We start from the raw sequence: 20,967 nt of genomic DNA, 5'->3' as shown, positions 1-20,967 counted from the left end.
TTTTCGCATTGTTTTTTATTTTTACACTCCATTGTTTCGAGCATCCTTTATCAAAACTTAATAAACTTTTCTTCCCTGCTGATGTTCTCTGTTTGGCAAAGGTACTTTGCTATATTTCTGAAGCAGCAGAACCTAACTAAGTGATTGGGATTTTGTTTACCTTTGGTATAAATATCAACATCATTAACGATCTCAGGAGCAATGTTCACAGCTGTGCATTAGTTGTTGTTGGCTACAGTGCTAGTAAGGAAGCTTCCATGTGTTTTTTTTTTCCTCTCTTATGAATACTATGAGTAGACACATGCTCAGTAGCTACTTGCTAGAATTTGGCAGCTAAATTTTCCATTGAGTCTATCTGTCAAAGGTTGTAGGAATTGAGCAGGACTTTCCCTGTAATGTTTGCTCCTGGCTGCTGCAAGCCACTATGGTACCAGGCACAAGAGCTCAGAGCTCTCAATACTCCACCTGCTGGTGCCCAGACAGCATGGAGGAGGAAGCATCCTGACTCAGATGCAGAGGGAAGAAAAGTGGGGAGAGGGGTCATGACGAAGGGAGTAGATTGGTACAAGGAGCTTGCTGCGGGTGGAAACAGAGAGTGACTGGGACTGGCTGGGAAAGGAGACTGGACAAGGAGGCGGGGGGTAGGGAGTGTGGGACGAAGAGCCACGGGTGAGTGAGAGAGAAGACAGAGTAGGAGAGGCTTGAAAGGACATGGGCAGAAGGGTTGTGTGTAAAGACCTGTGACTAAGGGATGAGAATGGGACTGGAATGAGGAGACAGATGGGGAGAGAGAGGACTTCTCAACTGTGTTGTGAAAATAAATTCATTCACGTTTGGGAAGCACTCAGATGCTGTGGTGACAAGTGCCATAGAAAAGTCTGTGAGGAAATGAGTCATTCTTTATTCAAAGCCGGGTTTGAGTGGTGTGCTGTAAATGAGGGATAGGGCCACGCTTTAAACAATGAGGGTAAAACAAAATATTGAATAGTTCCGATCTCAGTGTTACTTAGCTCTTGGTGTGTGATTTTATATATATAGCATAATAAATACTCACTGTCAGGGACATAGCTTGAAATCAGACTCTTGAGGTATTAGCTCTTCTTAACTGGTTTGTATTCTGGTGCAACAAATAAATATTTTAGTGGAGTGGTAGTTTTTCTATAGTTACGATTAAGATCCACTTACTGGTTAAAGGACAATCTGACTAAGTGTTCTAAAATCCAAACGGTTAATCAGATCACTGTGGAATGTGGTATGCCTCATCGGATTAGAAATCCAAATTTGGGTTCATTTAACCAACTGGTTCCTGAGATACAGCCCTCTGGGGAAAAAAACAGCTTTTCTAACGATTGGCAGATTCTACTAGTGCTTTTTTGCACACTCCTGGGGGTCATAGAATATCAGGGTTGGAAGGGACCTCAGGAGGTCATTTTGTCCAACCCCCTGCTCAAAGCAGGGCCAATCCCCAATCTTTGCTCCAGATCCCTAAATGACCCCCTCAAGGATTGAACTTATGACCCTGGGTTTAGCAGACCAATGCTCAAACCACTGAGCTATCAAACTATGACTCTGATCAGGGCCCAAGGGTCCATTTGCCCCAGCTAGTGCATGGTACTCTGTACCTCTTTGGGGAAACAATATTGCAGATGCTGTTCAGGAAACAGGTTCTACAGATAGGGTTGTACCTAAGGCCATGTGCTTCCATCTTCTGTTCACAGGATTTTTCAGTGCCCCACCATCTCTGTCTGAAAGAATGGATCCCGCACTGCTCTCCAGTGCTCTGCTACTTGTCAGGAGCACATTGCGAATGGCAGTGCAGTTAATTGTGAAGTTCCTAACTCAACAGGATTTAGAGTTTCCTGATGTTTGTCTGATGTGGATAGGAGCAACATTCGACTACTTTTGGCATTCACAGAACAGCTGAACATGATGGACCATCACTTTTGGGCTCAGGAAACTAGCACTGAGTGTTGGGATCACATCGTTATGCAGGTCTGGAATGATGAGCAAAACTTTTGGATGAAGAAAGCCACCTTCCTGGAACTGTGTGCAGAGCTCACCCCAGCCCTGCAGTGCAAGGGCAGCCAGAGGACAGCTGCCCTCTCGGTGGAGAATCACATGGCAATCGTAGTGTGGAAGCTGATGACTCCAGACTGCTACCAGTTGGTTGTGAATCAGTTTGGAGTCAGGAAGTCATTCTTTGGAGCTGCATTAATGCAAGTGTGCAGGGTTATTAATCACATTTTGTTGTGAAGGACTGTGACTTTTGACAATGTGTGTGAAATAGTGGATGGCTTTGCAGAAATGGATTTCCCTAACTGCAGAGGGCATGCATATTCCAATTTTGGCACCAGACCACCTTGCGATGAAATAAATCAATAGGAAGGGGTAATTCTGCATGGTGTTACAGGCGCTTTGGATCACCACGGGCGTTTCATTGACATCCACGTGGGGTGGGGTGGAAAGGTGCATGATGTGCATATCTTCAGGAACACCGGCCTGAAAGCTGCAAGCAGGGGCTTTCTTTCCAGACCAGAAGATTATAGTAGGGGATGTTGAAATGCCGATTGTGATCCTGGGAGACCCGGTGTACCCCTTAATGCCATGGCTCATGAATAGTTACATGGGAAACCTGAATAGCAGTAAGGAGCGATTCAACAATAGGCTGAGTAGGTGCAGAATCACCGTGGAATGTCAGTTTGGCAAAATAAAAATGTGCTGGTGATGCCTTTATGGCAAGTTAGATCTCAATGAGGATTATATTCCCATGGTCATAGCCGCAAGTTGTATGTTGCCCAATATTTGTGAAGATAAGATAAAAAGTTTGCTCATGGGTGGATTGCTGAGACAGAAAGTCTGGCTGCTGCTTTTGAGCAGCCAGATACCAAGGCTATTAGGGGGGCACAACTGGGGGGCAATTCAAATCAGGGAGGCCTTGAGGCAACACTTTGAAGATGAGAACCAGTAAAGTAAGTTGCTATGCTTGGGACTGCAATGCTTAATGAAGTTGAGTTTTGCAAGGAAGCACTTGTGATTTTTGTGGCCTAGGATTCAGTGTAAGCATATGATTAAACTGCTTGTTTATTTGTTGCTGCCATCTGCTATCATAATTTGCATGGAAACAAATAAAGAGTGCTTATCCATTCAAAAAACTTTGCTTTTATTGCACACAAAACTACAACACCACACACAGACACACACACATACACACATGCTTGGGGGAGAAGAGGTACCAGGAGAGGGCTGACTTTCAGAGCTGTGCATAAGACCAGCTATCATTTGAAAAGGTGTCCATGGAGGTGGAGTGAACAGGAAAGCGAGAAGTCCCAGAAAGCAGAAAGGAATGCACGGGTGGAGTTTGGGGAGGGCTTGGGAAAGAGTTCTGAATGTGCTGAAAGAGAGGGCGGGCATACATCTGCTCAGTCTGGAGCGTTATGAGGGACTGCAGCATCTAGGTTTGCTGCTCCATAACTTTTATCTCCTCTCAGTTGCGTCCCTAATGAAGCCCTCATTTTCTTTTCTGTCCTGCCTGTCGATTTCCCTTCACTGCCTGCGTTCCCTCTTTTCTGCATCTGAGTATTGCAGCATCTCCTGGAAAGTGTCTTCTTTGCTCCATCTTAGGGCTTTCTTATCTGGAGGAGGCACTCTGCCAGTGTGTAGGGCAGTGGTTCTTAACCTTTATTGCAGCCTGCACCCCTTTGGTTCTCAAAATATGTTCTCGCAATCCTTATCAAAAATCATTGAACTAGGTCAGTTCTTTAAACCTAGATATATCATAACTATAGAATGAAAGAGAGAGAATTATATATTTATTTTAATTTTGCAGTAAAATTAAGAATACATGAAAAATTACACACTTTTTTTAGAATTATATATTTATTTTAATTGCTGAAAGTGGCATTGTAGTGTGTACACCTACATTGTTTAATCACCCAAAGCTACCTTTTTGCGAAAAATCTCTGTAATGTAGACAAGGTCTAATACTCTGGCACCAAACAGATTATACTGTGTGTCTGCAGACAGAATGCCCAAGAGGGTTGGTAGCCAGCCAGAAATCTCTGTGTGGCTCAAGGAGCTATTGAACCTCAAGGCTGTTGAACCTGAGAAGCAACGAAGCACTGTACATTCAAACCCAACCTTTGGAAGAAAGCTAAAAATAGGAGGGAAGGGAAGGGATGGGATGCGATGCTGAGAGTGGTGACATGAAAGTGAGGAGAGGGTAAGTGGGAGAGATTAGTACCCTGGGGTGCATGTCAATCCTATATTCTCCTCTCCCATATGTGTGCTGGGATCTGGAGGTCCCTTTCCCTGTCCCCATGTGAGCTTGGATCTCGGGTCCTCTGTTAGTCAGAGGGGGCCTGAACCCCTTTCCCTGGCCCCCATGTAAGCTGGCATCTGGGAAAGCCCTGCCATTCTGGATGGGGAACTGAGAACAGGCATACTGAGAGCATGCACTAAGAACACACTGCTGATACTGGGATGAGGAGTTGAGACTGGTCATGCATGATGCTCACCACAGTCTCTCAAGCACTGGTACTGTCAAGGGAGGGTGAGAATGTGCACCGAGATGAGTGGAGCAATTCATACATCTCAGAGCTATTACTTCAGGCTGCAATCATCCCCATAAGGTGTTTGCATTCATCTGAGAACATCACATTGACATGAATGGACCACTTCATACCTCTCAGATCCTGCTATGCTTTCAAGATTATCCTGTGCTGGGAATTGGGATATAGCAAAACAGTTGCTAATGATTAATTTCATGCAGTATTATGTAGGAGAACCACCTCTGCTACAATTAAGATTGAGACGACTTTCTGTTTAAAGGACAATTCTACTAAGTGCTCTAAAATCCACATGCTTACTCAACTTGGCTTGAAATTTGCTGCACCTCAGAATGTGCAGGATAGGGCTCGTGATTCAAATTTGGGGTCATTTGAGCAAGAGGTGACTAGGACACAGCATTGGAGAAAACAGCTTTTCTTAAAGTTCACAGATTCAAGCAATTCTTGTTTCCCCACACACTTGATTTCTAAAGTGCAAATGGCTTAATAGGATGGGAAAGGAAAGGTGAGGTGGAAATGGGGGGAGGGGTTATATGTGGCAGAGCATGGTGAGGGAGAGGGCGTTGCAGAAGAAGATAGACACACTGGTCTTCGCTCACACGGTAAAAGTGACTGTAACCACCATGTAATGAAAATGTCAGGTTTTTGGGGGGAGGTAGACCATGTATGAGATTCCTTTCACCAGCCCTTTTAGCAATTACATACCAAACATTTCCAGGCATGACCATCATCCCCATTACACTATAATAAAGAGTATAGGGGGAGCACTTAGGAATAACATAACAACCTTCTGTCTGAGCAGAGAGAACAGTGGACTGGGACTCAACAACGTAAACCCTGTGCCTGGTTCTGCCATTGGCCTGGTGGGTGTCATTGGCCAAGTCACTTCACCTCTCTGCCTCAGTTTCCCCATCTGTAAAATTTGCATGATGTTTTCCTTCAGTAAATTTCTTTGAGATCTATTGATGGAAAAGCATTGTGTAAGAGCTAAGTATTATAATTACTTGGCTACAGCAGCATCTCAGTTGTACACCTTCCTGATAACTGCTGGTGCCTAAATGACCACTAAATTCCACCAACGACATTTCTTTTTCCATTAAAAAATCAGTATATTTACTGACAAAAAACTTTGTTAACACAGTGTTATAGTTGCCCGGTAGTATCTCAGGCCCCTCCAGAATGTGGAGTTCATCAAAACTCAAACTTCTGAAAACTAGAAAATAGAGTTCTTCAGGTGATTGCACATGTCCATTTTGTTGTAGGTGTATTTAGTTAGTGTAGTTTAATAGATAGTGTAGTAAAAGAACAATAACCACATTTGTTGTTTGTGTGACTCTGGCACTGGAGCTATGCCATGATGTCCAGGTTTCAAGCCCTGTCACTCTTGTGGTAAGGCAATGCCTAACAGTGACCCTCCCACTAGCTGCCTTAAGTGCTTGTGGGGAGGCTCATGTGAGCAACAAATATGGTATTTGTAAGGGCTTTAAACCCTGCTCCAAAAAAGACAGGACAGCCAGATTGAAATATCTTCTACTAGGCTCAGCGCTGAGTCTTCTGTCTGAACCATCTACCTCAGTCCAGGTACCAAACACCTCAGTTTTCAGTCGTGCACCTCTGGCATTACCGGTACCGAGAGGCAGATCAGCATCACTGGTACCAAAGATGAGGCACCATAAAACAGACCCGGTACCAGAATCATTGAAGAAAGCAAAGAGGTTGAGCTCATTTAAGGACTCGAGAGGGTGCTCAAAGCATAGTTGCTCCCCCAAGCACACCTCTAGGCAGGGGGGTTCATTGATTCCAGAGCGCAGTACAGCAATGTTGAGACTGGCTCGTGAAGCACCATGACTGGGATCACCTCACACACTAGTACCACAGAGTGCTTTCCCGGTACCATCTACTGATGAGGCTCTGAGAGAGTTGTTGAACCTCTCGGTACTGCCATCGCCGGCAGTTCAGGAGTCTCACCTAGCACCAGCACCCAGTACTGATGTTAGTGGCTTCACCGCCACACTGATTCGGTCCATCAGGGTGCCAATTAAGAAAGTACCAACTAGGGGAAAGCTGCATGATTTTCCCATCTCCCCTTTCTTCAGAGACTGAACTTACCTCTCCAGTATGAACTGGAACAGCCCCGCCATGGCCACAAGACTCTGAAGTGGGATCCCATGTCTCCCAGCCTAGCCCATCTCACCATCAGAAATATACCACATTCACACCCTGGTTTTGGCCTCAATATCAACAGTGGGCTTACTGAAAGGACCCTTGGGCCACGCAATTGGGGACTAGGGTTGCACCAGTGGCCCTTTTGGAACCCATGGGGTTTCCCTTTCAATTCAAAGCATTCTTGAATGCACCTCAACCTGCTCCATCTACTGGCTGTCATTGCTCTTCTTGGCAAAAACTGACGAGATTCTGCATAGTCTCCTAGGCTTTAGTGTGACCCTGAAGTCCCTGGGCATTTCCACCGCAACAGTGAAGCAGAAGGCCTTCTGTCCTCACCAGTCCAAGTGATTTCAGGGGTTTGCCCCTCAAGTCCAGGACCTGCCAGGGGAGAGGAGCAGAGGTCACAAAAAACATCCACTACTACCCTCTGCTTCTGCAGCTGCCAATTCCTCAGGACAGGTAGCATCCTTGAAGATCTCATTTTGGTGGGTGGGTCAGGAGCACACTACCAGTTCTATGAGTGCCATCTTTTTCTTCCATAGCTTTTGCAAACCCACTTCTCTCATGCTTGGGCCCATATCACAACAGATCAGTAGATTCTAAGTGTGGTGGAAGTGGGATACTCACTCCAATTTGTTTCTATCCACCCCTCCCATCCCCTTCCCCATCCCTCTTCAGGGACCTCTTGCTCATGAGATAGTGTAACTACAAGAAATAAAATCACTTCTCCTTGTGGGAGTGAAGAGGCCCTTTCTTTGTTCAGAGTAAGGGGCTTTTACTCCTGATACGCCATGATCCCAAAAGCAAAAGGGGATCTCAGGCCTATTTTAGATCTAAAGAAGTTAAACAAATTCCTAAAAATTTTGAAATTCCAGATTGTCACTCTAGCTTCCATTATCCCTTTGCAGTAGCCAGGGATTGGTATGCTGCTCTCAAATTACAGGATGCTTACTTTCACATGGTGATGCATCAGAGCCACAGAAAATTTCTGAGATTCACCATCAGTGGTCGCCATTATCAGTTCACTGTGCTCCCCTTTAGTCTCTTGGCTGCCCGACATGTATTTACAGAGTGTATGGCGAAGGTAGCAGCATTCTTCTGGAGGTCAGGGGTCTATGTCTTTCCTGACCTGGACAGCTGGCTGATAGGAGATCTATCGAGGTCCAGTATAAGAATAATCTGACCCACCTTCAAGGTGCTAGGCCTGCTGATCAGTACAGACAAGTCAGTCCTATCTCCAGTACAGAAAATAAAATGTATTGGAGCAGTCCTGGACTTGACAACAGTCAGGTTTCATGCAAAAGCTCATTCTAGACTTAAAGGCCTATCTCCTCACTACAGTGAGAAATTGTGTTTAAGGCTGCTGGGACACATGGCAGCGAGCACTTATGTAGTACAATACACCAGGTTGCATTTCAGACTCCTTAAAGGCTGGTTGGTTGAGGTGTATTCACAAAGGGGACACCACACAGACATGTTAGTGCATGTACCAAATCAGCTTTTAGCCTCCTAGGATTAGTGGAAAAACCCTTCCAACATCTGCAAAGGAATTTCCTTCGCTCTGCCTCAACAACCTCTTACCTTAGTTATGGATGCCTTGGACCTGGGTTGGGGGTCTCACCTAGAACCCCTGAAGATGCCAGGTTTCTGGTCTACCCAAAATCTCAGTCTACACATAAACATCAGAACATTACAAGCCATCCAGTTAGCTTGCCCAGCATTTCTTCCTCACATCAGGGGAGGGGGTATGGTGACCAACAATACAACAGTCATGTTTTATGTAAACAAACAGGGAGCCCAGTCCTCACTGTTCTGCCAGGAATCAATTCTGCTCTGGGATGTCTGCATTGGCAACTCTATACTTCTGAAAGCGGACGACTTCACAGGGGCTCAGAATATGTTGGCAGATCTCCTGAGCAGGTTGTTTATCAGTCACCACATGTGGTCTGATTGCCCAGATATAACAAAGTCCATTTTCGAGCGCTGGGGAACTTCCCAACTGGATCTGTTTGCAACAAAAGACAACAGAAAATATCACCAGTTTTGCTCCTGGGCAGACAACAGTCCGGGTTCACTGACTGACGCTTTTCTGTTGCTGTGATCAGAGGGTGTGCTGTAAACTTTTCCCACCATCCTTCGACTGCCCAGAGTTCTATGCAAGGTCAAACAGTACAAGGCCCATCTTATACTGAGTGCCCCTGCAAAGTCTCATCAACACTGGTTTTCACAACTCTTGAACCTCTCAACCAGTCCTCCACTGTCACTCCCACTTCACACAGATTTGATTTCACAGAATCATGGCCATCTCCTCAACCCCAGTCTTCAAGCCTTTCACGTGGTGGTCTAGAGGCTTCGTGGTTAACATCAGTTGAGGAGTTCTCTTCCAGAGAAGTTCAGGACATGCTGCAGAATAGTAGAAAACCATCAACTAGAACTACTTACCTGACTAAGATTAAGAGGTTTTCCATCTGGTCCAGACTGAAAGGGTTTTCCCCAGTTCTTCCTTCTATTCAGCATGTGCTGAATAAAATTTCTTGTCCCTGAAACTTCAAGGATTGATGATTAGCTCAATCAGAATATACCTAACAGCTATATCGGTATTTCATCCACTTATGGATAACTATGCTTTCTTTGCCAGCCCGATGTCTGTAAGATTTTTTAAGGGTTTGGACAGACTATTTCTGCAGCTGCAGAGCCCTATTCCACTGTGGAGCCTGAATCTAGTTTTATAAGATCCAATGGGTCCCTCACTTTGAGCCTCCAGCAACTTGCTGTCTATTGCACCTTTCGATGAAGTTAGCATTTTTAGTAGCCATTACATTGGCCAGGAGAGTGGAGAAGTTGAAGGTTCTGTTATCAGATCCTCCATATACAGTTTTCTATGCAAAGCATGCCTTTGTCTTCAACTAAGGTTTTTTACAAAAGCAGTCTCCACTTTTCACATTAACCAAGGAATTTTCTTACTAACCTTCTTCCCAAAGCCTCATGGTATAAGGGGAAGGAGAGACTACACACTCTGGGTGTTAGAAGAGCTTGAGCGTTTTATCTGGAACGGGCTAAACCTATCTGGTCTTCGTCTCAATTGTTTTTTGCCTTTGAAGGGCTGTTATGTTTCCATGCAAAATATTGTCATGGATATCCAGTTGTATTTGCCTGTTACCAGCTGGCTAACGTGGAGCTGCCAGATAGAGTGTTGGGTCATTTAACTAGGTCCCAAGCAACCTCTATGGCTTTTCTGGCTAATGTTCCATTTTGGACATTTGCAAAGTGGCAATCTGGTCATCATGTCACACATCGCAAAAAAAGCAAACATCATTCTGGGATGTATTAGCAGGGGTGTTGTAAGCAAGACACAAGAAGTAATTCTTCCGCTGTACTCTGCGCTGATTAGGCCTCAACTGGAGTATTGTGTCCAGTTCTGGGTGCCACATTTCAGGAAAGATGTGGACAAATTGGAGAGAGTCCAGAGAAGAGCAACAAAAATGATTAAAGTTCTAGAAAACATGACCTATAAGGGAAGATTGAAAAAAATTAGGTTTTTTTAGTCTGGAAAAGAGAGGACATGATAACAGTTTTCAAGTACATAAAAGGTTGTTACAAGGAGGAGGGAGAAAAATTGTTGTTCTTAACTCTAGAGGATAGGACAAGAAGCAATGGGCTTAAATTGCAGCAAGGGAGGTTTAGGTTGGACATTAGGAAAAAATGCCTAACTGTCAGCGTGGTTAGACACTGGAATAAATTGTCTAGGGAGGTTGTGGAATCTCCATCACTGGAGATTTTTAAGAGCAGGTTAGACAAACACTTGTCAAGAATGGTCTGGAATATAATACTTAGTCTTACCATGAGTAGTCTTACCATCTTACCATGATGACCTCTCAAGGCCCCTTCCAGTCCTATGATTCTATGATTTGTCTCTCACTACATTATCTCTCAGCAATCTAGAGATAATACTAAATTTGGACTAGTGGTCCTCCAGTCCTTGTTCAAACAGATTCCGAACCCACCTCCAATTGGAACTGCTTGTGAGTCACCTATAATGGAATGGACACGTGCAATCACTTAGGAAACAGCTACTGACCTTTCCATAACTGTTCTTTGAGATGTGTTGCACATACCCATTCCACGACCTGTCCTCCTTCCCCTCTCTATCAGAGTCTTCCAGTGAAAAGGAACTGAGGGAGCCAAGGCGGGGGCTCCACCTTTCTGCCTGTGTGCTGTGCGCAAATACCACAGGGTTGTCTTGCTGCCCCAATGGGTACCGCTAAGGGAAAGTCTCTCTGACAGATGTGTACTGGAGCGCACAAACACCTACAGTGGAATGGACATGTGCAAAACATCTTGAAGAATAACAGTTATTGAAAGGTTAATAACTGTTTCTTATAGTAAACGCCCACACAACCTTAACTCTGTTTGAGTGGTGCCCCAATGTGCTCATAACACATGCTCACTCTCAGCCATTGCACTGTACTGAACAAATGCTACCTACACATGCCCTATACTCAACACAAACATTTACTGAGCAGCAAGCTGGGCTGTAAATCTACAGTGCTTCAGCATTCTGCACACTAACTGTGTTTGTACCGTATGTCTAAGGCCCTTGATTTTCTGCTTTTAATTTTTAATTATTTTTTTTTCTGAAAACTTCCCAGGTTTTACAAAAGCTGTTACTTGGTTTTTACTGATTTTTTCACCTGAATGTATGTGAAAATGCTGCTTATGTTAAGAATATCCAGTAGGTTAGGTAGCTGAGTTTGTTAATAATAAACTAGTCTAAGTGTAAGTGAAAGACTCTCTGTTAAAATAAGGCAGTGTAGTGGAAGATACACATGCACATGCATGGGTATGGACTGTTAATGTATAGTTCGTGAAATAAACCACAGCACTAAATTAATTTTACTTTCAATACTCTTACATTTCTTCCTTTGTTGCTTATTTCTGTTCTCCTGTCCCAATATTATCCCAAATATTTACTGAGAAAACCATGAAGTTAATTTTTTGGATTGATTTTCACCCATTTTTTAATTTTTGTAATAAACACTGAAAATGTCCAGGAAATAAAAACTGAAAATGAAGGGCCTTAAGCATGTCAATGTGCGCTGGGAAACTTTTCATGCACAGCAGCAGGGTCCACACAGATGGGTGGTATGCAGCACTCTGGAGTGCTATAGATTTACAGCCCAACTTGCCACACACTAAAAGTTCATGACATGCAGCCTGCTTCGTAAGAACATAAGAATGACCATACTGGGTCAGACCAAAGGTCCATCAAGCCCAGTATCCTGTCCTCTGACAGTGGCCAATGGCAGGTGCCCCAAAGTGAATGAACAGACAGGTTATCATCAAGTGGTCCATGTCACCCAATCCCAGCTTCTGGCAAACAGAGGGTAGGGCCACCATTCCTGCCCATCCTGGCTAATAGCCATTGATGGACCTATCTTCCATGAATTTTTGTTGCCCTTTTCTGAGCCTCTTCCAATTCCAGTATATCGTTTCACAGAAAGAACACCACATCTGCTAAATTTTACAACCCCTTCAACTCTTGTATGTCTTCATCCTTACACACATGATGTTAAATCCACAGACCACGCTCCTCTCTCCCCTAACTGCTGACATTCCCCATGGCAAGAAGACCCATGTGCCCTCCTAATGACACAACCTACACAACACAGCACTGAAATGAGGCATACTGGATCTCTCAGAGAACATTTGCACTTCTTTCCTTTGATCACACACATAGGGGTCAGAGAGCACTCACTTACACATCCAGAGGGACACAACCCCCCAGATCACCTCATAAGAACAGCCCTCCTGGGTCAGACCAATGATCCATCTTGTCCAGTATCCTGTCTTCTGACAGTGAGCAATGCCAGGTGCTTTAGAGGGAATGAACAGAACAGATAATCAAGTTATTCATCCCCTATCACCCATTCCCAGCTTCTGGCAAACAGAGTCTAGGGACAATACAGAGCATAGTTTTGCATCCCTGACTATTCTGGCTAGTAGCCATTGATGGACCTATCTTCCATTAACTTATCTAGGCCTTTTTTGAACCCTGTTATAATCTTGGCCTTCACAACATCCTGTGGCAAGGCGTTCCACAGGTTGACTGTGCAGTGTGTGAAAAAATACTTCCTTTAGTTTGCTTTAAACCTGCTGCCTATTAATTTCATTTGGTGACTCCCAGTTCTTGTGTTATGAGAAGGAGTAAATAACACTTCCTTATTTACTTTCTCCACACCAGTCATGATTTTATAGATCTCTATCATATCCCCTGTTAGTCGTCTCTTTTCCAAGATGAAAAGTCCCAGTCTTATTCATCTCTCCTCATACGGAAGCCGTTCCATACCCCTAATAATTTTTGTTGCCCTTTTCTGAACCTTTTCCAAGACCAATATATCTTTTTTGAGATGGGGCGACCACATCTGCACGTAGTATTCAAGATGTGAACGTACCATGGATTTATATAGAGGCAACATGATATTTTCTGTCTTATTATCTATCCCTTTCCTAATGATTCCCAACATTCTGTTTGCTTTTTTGACTGCCGCTGCACAGTGAGTGAATGTTTTCAGAGAACTATCCCCAATGACTCCAAGATCTCTTTCTTGAGTGGTAACAGTTAATTTAGACCCCCATCATTTTATACGTATAGTTGGGATTATCTTTTCCCACTGTGCATTACTTTGCATTTATCAACCTCAAATTTCATTAACCATTTTTTTGCCCAGTCACCCAGTTTTGTGAGATCCTTTTGTAGCTCTTCGCAGTCTGCTTTGGACTTAACTATCTTGAATAGTTTTGTATCATCTGCAAAGTTTGCCACCTCACTGTTTATCCCTTTTCCAGATCATTTATGAATCTCACAATCACAGCACTGCCAAGCTGCTCCAACTAATTCCTCCATTCGATATAGTTGCACCTAACAGTGAATTCAGCTGAAGTGCATGCGGATAATTCCAGTGACTATTGCCAGCTCCAGGGGGGTAAAGTTAAGGTTGCTTCAATATGTACCTTAACTCTGTATTTCCTGGTTTTCAGACGTTTGAGTTTTGCTGAACTTGATATTCTGAAAGGGCAAGAGATAGAATCATAGAAATGTAGGACTGGGAGGGACCTCGATAGCCCATTTAGTCCAGTCCGCTGCACGGAGGCAGGCCTAAATATACCAGCAGGCTTGCCTCTGTGCAGGGGACTGGACTAGATGGTAGAAGGTAACCTAGAAGGTAACCTTAACTGTGTCTTAACAAAGTGTTTTGTCTGTGATTTCATTAATGTCCATGATGTGCTGAGATACTGTTGTGAAAGGAGGTATATAAGTACCTAGAGTGGTGGGAGTGTATCTTATACGTTGGTACCCTCAAAGCAGCAGAGCACAATCTGACTCTTATTATAGTGGCACACCAGAGTGTCTCTTTCACCTTCCCCAGTGTGGAAGCTCTGCCACTCTGCACAGAGAGTTGAGAACAGGCATGGTCAGAGCGTGCACCAAGCACAAAGTGCTGAGACAGGTACATGTCACAGACTCACAAGCACGGGCAGTGGGGAGGCGGGGATGAGAACACCTGGTGAGATAAATGGATCTGTTCACATGTCTCAGAGCTGTTGTTTCAGGCTGTGTTCATCTCAATTAAGTGTTGTCACTCAGCAGAGAACACCTCATTGAGATGAATGGGCCATTTCATACATCTCTGAGCCTCTTGTGCTGCCAGATTGATGTGCAGAACACCTTCCCCATACACTAGGCCCAGATCTAGCATAGGGATTTTGCATCTCCACTTACCTGCCCCTTTCTGCCTCCATCTGTTACAGGCACTCCTCACAGCCCCACCACCTCCCTATTGTCCCTCTAAGCTTACCAGATGCATGGAGTGGTAAGGAGAAGGGTGAAGCTGGGGGTTGGGGAAAGCACAAAGAGTGGTGATGTGCTGGGAGGAGCTTGGAGTGGCAAGGGAGTAGGGGGAGGTTTGAAGCAATGGGCATGTTGGAGGGAATGTTGAAGGAGTAGTAGGGAAGTCTGTGCAGTTGTGAGGGTGGAGGGGGATGGGGCTTTGGAGCAGGAAGGGGGAGTGTTGGACCAGTGCAGGAAAGAGTAGGGTGGAAAGGTTAGGATTAGATCTGTGCAGTGGGGGTGGTGGAGGGATTTCAGCTCTGTTCCCTCCAAATCAATCCATGAGTGATAGGTACTTCATGGTCCCTATCACTGTAGTATCTGAGTCCTCGCAATGTTTAATGCGTTTATCCTCACAACATCCCTGTGAGGTAGGGAAATGCTATTATCCCCTTTTTTACAAAAGGGAAAATGAGACACAGAGAGATTTGAGTGTCAGAGGGGTAGCCGTGTTAGTCTGGGTCTGTAAAAGCGGCAAAGAGTCCTGTGGCACCTTATAGACTAACAGACGTATTGGAGCATAAGCTTTCGTGGGTGAATACCCACTTCGTCAGAGAGACTTGAGGTTTGTCCGAACGGAGAGTTGTTCAGGAATAGTATTCCTGATTAACTGTTAATCCACTTTGTGGATTAAACTAATTTAGAATAAGGCATTTATTCTGGAATAGAAGTATTCACACAGAGAGCTATTCAGGAATAGCTATTCCACTTTAAATTCACACCCTACCTTAATCTGAATGAACTTGCCTGGGTAGACAAGACCTAAATGACTTGCCTTAGGTCACACAGCGGGTCTGTTGCAGAACAGGAAATTGAACCCAGGTCTCCTGACTCCTAACCATTGGACCATCCCTACACTCATGTCCCCACTGACTCCATGCTCGTCCCTGCACTATTCCTGCCTTTGCTCTCCAGCTCCTCCACTTGCGCATCCCATGCTGACACCTGTCACTTCATGGGGAGGATTATGCGGGGCACCTCCCTCTGGTGCAATGCTGCCGCTCGGGCACCCAGGCCGTAACCCCGCACGTGCTCCACCCTGAGGCCCCATGCCCGCTTGTCCTCTTCCCCTGTGGCCCCACCCACACTGCTCCTCTTCCTTTCCCCACTCTGCCTCTTTCCCTGAGGGCCCCCTGCCCGCCGCTCGTGCCTTTCCACCCCCCTCCCCTGAGGCACCCCCCTGAGCCCCATCTGCAGGGGTGGATTGGCGTGAGCAGCAGGAGGAGGGCCTTGGGGAAGGAGGAAGAAAGGAGTGAGCATTGGGCGGGGGGGCCGAGCAGGAGTGGAGCCTGCAGTGGAGTGGAGCGTGGGCAGGGCCTCAGGGGGAGAAGGCCAAGTGGGGGCGGTCCTCAGGGCAGAGCAGGGGGGTGGAGCCACGGTTCGGGTGCAGGTGCCCCCACATACTTCTAGGAAGCTTCCAGTGCTCACGCCCAGCCTCCCCAAATGCGGGAGTCATGTGCAGTCTATGGGGAGGATGTTTGGGGAAAGACAGAGAGATAGGAGCTTAGGAGACGATGCAGAGGCAGTGAAGGGACTAGCATGCAGCCAGCACATTCTGTGGCCAGAGTAATCATTGCCCAGGGGCCAGAGGCAGGGGAGGAAGAGAGCTGCGCTGTAGTAAATGGGTGCGCTAAAACATTATTTTGTTTCAAACCAAGGAATTAAATGTCCAGGCACTTTAATGCAGAATTAAGGTTTCCCATTGGTGCCTGGTGGCCTTCTAGAATGTGGAGTGTTGCTAAATTTAAGCCTCTGAAAACTAGGAAATACAGAGTGCAAGTACCAGCAATCCCTATGTGAGGTCAGGGGAAAGGGAGCATCTGAAGCAGCAGTGAGCTGTATGGGTTAGAGGATGGCTGGAGAGGCCTGGCTGCTGTGTGCATAGGGGGCCTGGCTCGGCATATGTACAGTTCAGCCCACATAATCAAGGAACTATGTGGCCCTCTAGTAAGCTGCTGCCTGTGGTGTGTTCACAGCAGCAGAGGACATCAGACAGCAAGGAGCAACTTTTTACATGTGAATTGCTAATGGCTGAATGGGGTTATTCAACTATTACTACAAAGTGTACAGGAGGGGAAGGATTGCTTAGGAATTAAATAGTATCCTTTACCTTTAGCCAACCACAGCAGCGCCTCAACGGCAAAGGTGGTGTCAGCATGTACCTTAACTCTTCATTTCCTGGTTTTCCATGGTTTGAGGTTTGCTGAACTCAGAAAGGCAGGCTATGCCACTGCGCAAACTTAACTCTGCATTGACAAAGTTTTTTGTCAGTTAATTTAGTTGCACACTCATGTGCAATACACTTAGAGACTGAGTGAAATATCTACCATGCATGATCAGGACAGTTTTCAGGCATCATTATATTTTAAATTAAAATTTTTTTAACTTTTTTTTCCCCAAAAACTAAAACTGCTAGTCTTCAATGAGGACTATGTCCATTTCAAGTTTAAAAGCTCAACCATTTTTGCTGAATTTTTCACAAAGGTAAGAACATATGAAACAGGTTGTAATGGAAAACTGTTTTGCTATCTTCAGCATAGTGGTTACAACTGTATGCCTGCTATAATGGGGAGCTAAAATTAAAGATTTTCAGTATCTCACAGTAGTCAGGTTTCACAAAAGAAAGGCGTATATTGATTGCTCAAGAGTTCTTTCTGTACAGTGCTTAATGTTAATTCTCTCTCTTGTTACATACCCATTATTGGAAAGGTTGCTTGTTGCCCATAGGGGTTTACGAGGGTAATTCCATTTTGCTTCTTCATTATAAGGTCTTGCTATGCTTCAGGCAGATTTATATAGCAACCAGCTGTACCTTACAAAGAAGAAAAGAGCTTGTGTGTCTGAGAAATGTGGATTTCAGTGCACTGCCACTGAAAGCAATAGGTGTCATGTTTTAAAAGATATCTCCAAAACAAATGCCTTCCTGGACATGTCTAGAGTAGGAATTAATTGGAATTGTCATGCTGAAAGAGCGGGTTTGAATTCCTAATACAGGAACGAAAGAAAATTACACAGGCACAGGAAATTTGAGAAGCAAAAACATATTTTAAAATGACTTGCTATCTTTAAATCCTTGTGATATGTGTGTGCCTTCCAGAAATGAAACTACTCAATGCAGGTTGGAAGGAACCCCACAGAAAGATAGGGTATTTGGGGGCAATATCTGTGAGCACCCAGTTGTTAGTAGGTATCATTTTCATGTGACGCTTGTTGAATCATGTGTGTATTTTTAACTGTTCATCAATCTGTGTTCATTTTAATTACCGTTGTGTGTTTTGTTAACACAATAATTTGCTTTATATTTATTTTGTATGTTTTGTTTGCTTTCTTTGCCTTCATTACTACTAGGTTGCAGTACAGACTGGACACTGCCAATCGTTTAGCTGATGAGCATGCACTGATAGCAACATATGTGAGCCGGCTACAGAATGGTACACGGTTAGTGTGAGGAAAGCTTTCATGGAGTGGGGATGGGGACAATAATGCTGTTTTCTTTGGGAGATTTACAGGTGGGAGGTGAAAGTCACCCCATGGCAGTAGGTCTGCACAAGGCACTCCACACCACTGAAGCCTCTTACTGAGAGCTTACATGGTGCTTATATGGTGTGCAGAGCTTTTTTCACCCTTTATCCCAGGCCCAGGGTGAATTTTATTTAAACCGAAACCATATTTTTGGTGTCTTCAAAGTTTTCTCAAGGTTTTGTGCAACTTTCGCTTGAATTTTTTTTTCCACTCTTATGAACTTAATCCTAAAAATGTATTAAAAACTAGCCACCTTTGTTACTGTAAACAATTTAATGGTAGTTTTAGGCAAACACTAAAATGGTTTCAGCATAGGGGTCCATGGACACTAAACCATTGTTTTTTAGATCCTATTCACTGCTCTACTCAAGGGTATATGTGCCCCAGCAGATGCAACTGGGGCAAGTCTGTCCAGAATCCTTCAAATTATTCTGAAAATACACATGCGCGTGACTTACGTAACATGCCATGGTCTCAAAACTCCAGTCCTTTATCTTTACTAAACAGTGTGAGAGAAGTTTGGTAAGTGCTTTGGAGAGATCCTCTCTCTTCTCATTTAAAATTAGTGGCTGTGTGCATTTATCTTTTATATCTGTAAAACTAGATTCTGTATAAAGAGAGAGGTCTAGAAAGGTTTCCCCCAGAGCTCTGAAGCATGGTGGCTTCACTCCACCATAACTTTATTTTCTACCACTTTGCTTCCCTGGCCTGCAGGTCTTCCCCACCCCACTTTGGGGCCTAACGATTTATTGACAGAGACAGATCTGTGCTGGAGAGGAAGAGGAGGTGCAGAGCCTTAGAGGATGTGCCTGGAGGCTTTGCATCAACCTGTCCACACATGCCCACTGGCTTAGCTTTTTGGAAGAAGGCCATATGCCATCATTCTTTCATTTAGCAATTTCTGTCCCACAGATATGTGGAAAAGATAAGCTCTAGCTTTCCAAATCACTGAGTGAAGTCAGTCATTCCCTCTGAAGGTTGAGTCACTATTCTCTGCTAACACCTGTTTACCCAGCAGCATACAGCACTGTCCACCATGTAACAAGCAAAGAATTCCTGACTCACTACGTCAAAGGATTCATGTAGTTTTTTCAGGTTAAGATGAAAAGGAGCTAGTGATGAGGGGCTGTCACATTGACTGCACTTCAAGGCACATACATAGATTCATAGATTCATAGATATTTAGGTCAGAAGGGACCATTATGATCATCTAGTCTGACCTCCTGCACAATGCAGGCCACAGAATTTCACCCACCACTCCTAAGAAAGACCTCACACCTATATCTGTGCTATTGAAGTCCCCAAATTGTAGTTTGAAGACCTCAAGGAGCAGAGAATCCTCCAGCAAGTGACCCGTGCCCCATGCTACAGAGGAAGGCGAAAAACCTCCAGGGCCTTCCAATCTGCCCTGGAGGAAAATTCCTTCCCAACCCCAAATATGGCGATCAGCTAAACCCTGAGCATATGGGCAAGATTCATCAGCCAGATACTACAGAAAATTCTTTCCCGGGTAACTTGGATCTTACCCCATCTAAAAACCCATCACAGGCCATTGGGCCTATTTACCATGAATATTTAATTACCAAAACCATGTTATCCCATCATACCATCTCCTCCATAAACTTATCGAGTTTAATCTTAAAGCAAGATAGATCTTTTGCCCCCACTACTTCCCTCGGAAGGCTATTCCAAAACTTCACTCCTCTGATGGTTAGAAACCTTCGTCTAATTTCTAATCTAAATTTCCTAGTGGCCAGTTTATATCCATTTGTTCTTGTGTCCACATTGGTACTGAGTTTAAATAATTCCTCTCCCTCTCTGGTATTTATCCCTCTGATATATTTATAGAGAGCAATCATATCTCCCCTCAACCTTCTTTTAGTTAGGCTAAACAAGCCAAGCTCCCTGAGTCTCCTTTCATAAGACAAGTTTTCCATTCCTCGGATCATCCTAGTAGCCCTTCTCTGTACCTGTTCCAGTTTGAATTCATCCTTCTTAAACATGGGAGACCAGAACTGCACACAGTATTCCAGGTGAGGTCTCACCAGTGCCTTATATAACGGTACTAAAACCTCCTTATCCCTACTGGAAATACCTCTCCTGATGCATCCCAAGACGACATTAGCTTTTTTCACAGCCATATCACATTGGCAGCTCATAGTCATCCTATGATCAACCAATACTCCAAGGTCCTTTTCCTCCTCCGTTACTTCTAGTTGATGCGTCCCTAGCTTATAACTAAAATTCTTGTTATTAATCCCTAAATGCATGACCTTACACTTCTCACTATTAAATTTCATCCTATTCCTATTACTCCAGTTTATAAGGTCATCCAGATCCTCCTGTAGGGTATCCCTGTCCTTCTCTAAATTAGCAATACCTCCCAGCTTTGTATCATCTGCAAACTTTATTAGCACACTCCCACTTTTTGTGCCCAGGTCAGTAATAAAAAGATTAAATAAGATTGGTCCCAAAACTCATCCTTGAGGAACTCCACTGGTAACCTCCCTCCAACTTGACAGTTCACCTTTCAGTAGGACCCGTTGTAGTCTCCCCTTTAACCAATTCCCTATCCACCTTTCAATTTTCCTATTGATGCCCATCTTATCCAATTTAACTAATAATTCCCCATGTGGCACAGTATCAAACGCCTTACTAAAATCTAAGTAAATTAGATCCACTGCGTTTCCTTTATCTAAAAAATCTGTTACTCTCTCAAAGAAGGAGATCAGGTTGGTTTGGCACAATCTACCTTTTGTAAAACCATGTTGTATTTTGTCCCATTTACCATTGACTTCAATGTCCTTAACTACCTTCTCCTTCAAA

The 20,967-nt window shown here is 44.3% G+C and overlaps 1 protein-coding gene across 19 annotated transcripts in view; it reads left to right on the top strand.

Annotated features, from left to right (window-relative positions):
* The window catches only part of DTNB (dystrobrevin beta), a 388,582-nt gene that overhangs the window by 222,453 nt on the left and 145,162 nt on the right, over positions 1 to 20,967 (top strand). For 18 of the 19 annotated variants that reach the window (XR_012157855.2, XR_013635525.1, XR_012157851.2 and 15 more), the window contains one exon: positions 17,968 to 18,057. Coding sequence is in view for 2 of the 19 variants with exons in the window: in XM_073335462.2 (XP_073191563.1) it covers positions 17,968 to 18,057 (90 nt within the window). In the remaining 17 variants the exon portion in view is untranslated. The remainder of the gene's footprint in view (positions 1 to 17,967; positions 18,058 to 20,967) is intronic. The other variant, XM_073335465.2, reaches the window with a different exon arrangement.

This window comes from Lepidochelys kempii, chromosome 3 (genome assembly GCF_965140285.1).
Source record: "Lepidochelys kempii isolate rLepKem1 chromosome 3, rLepKem1.hap1, whole genome shotgun sequence".
NCBI classification, from domain to species: Eukaryota; Metazoa; Chordata; order Testudines; family Cheloniidae; genus Lepidochelys; species Lepidochelys kempii.
Note: the sequence above shows the minus strand (reverse complement) of the source record. Positions and strands in the feature narration are given on the sequence as shown.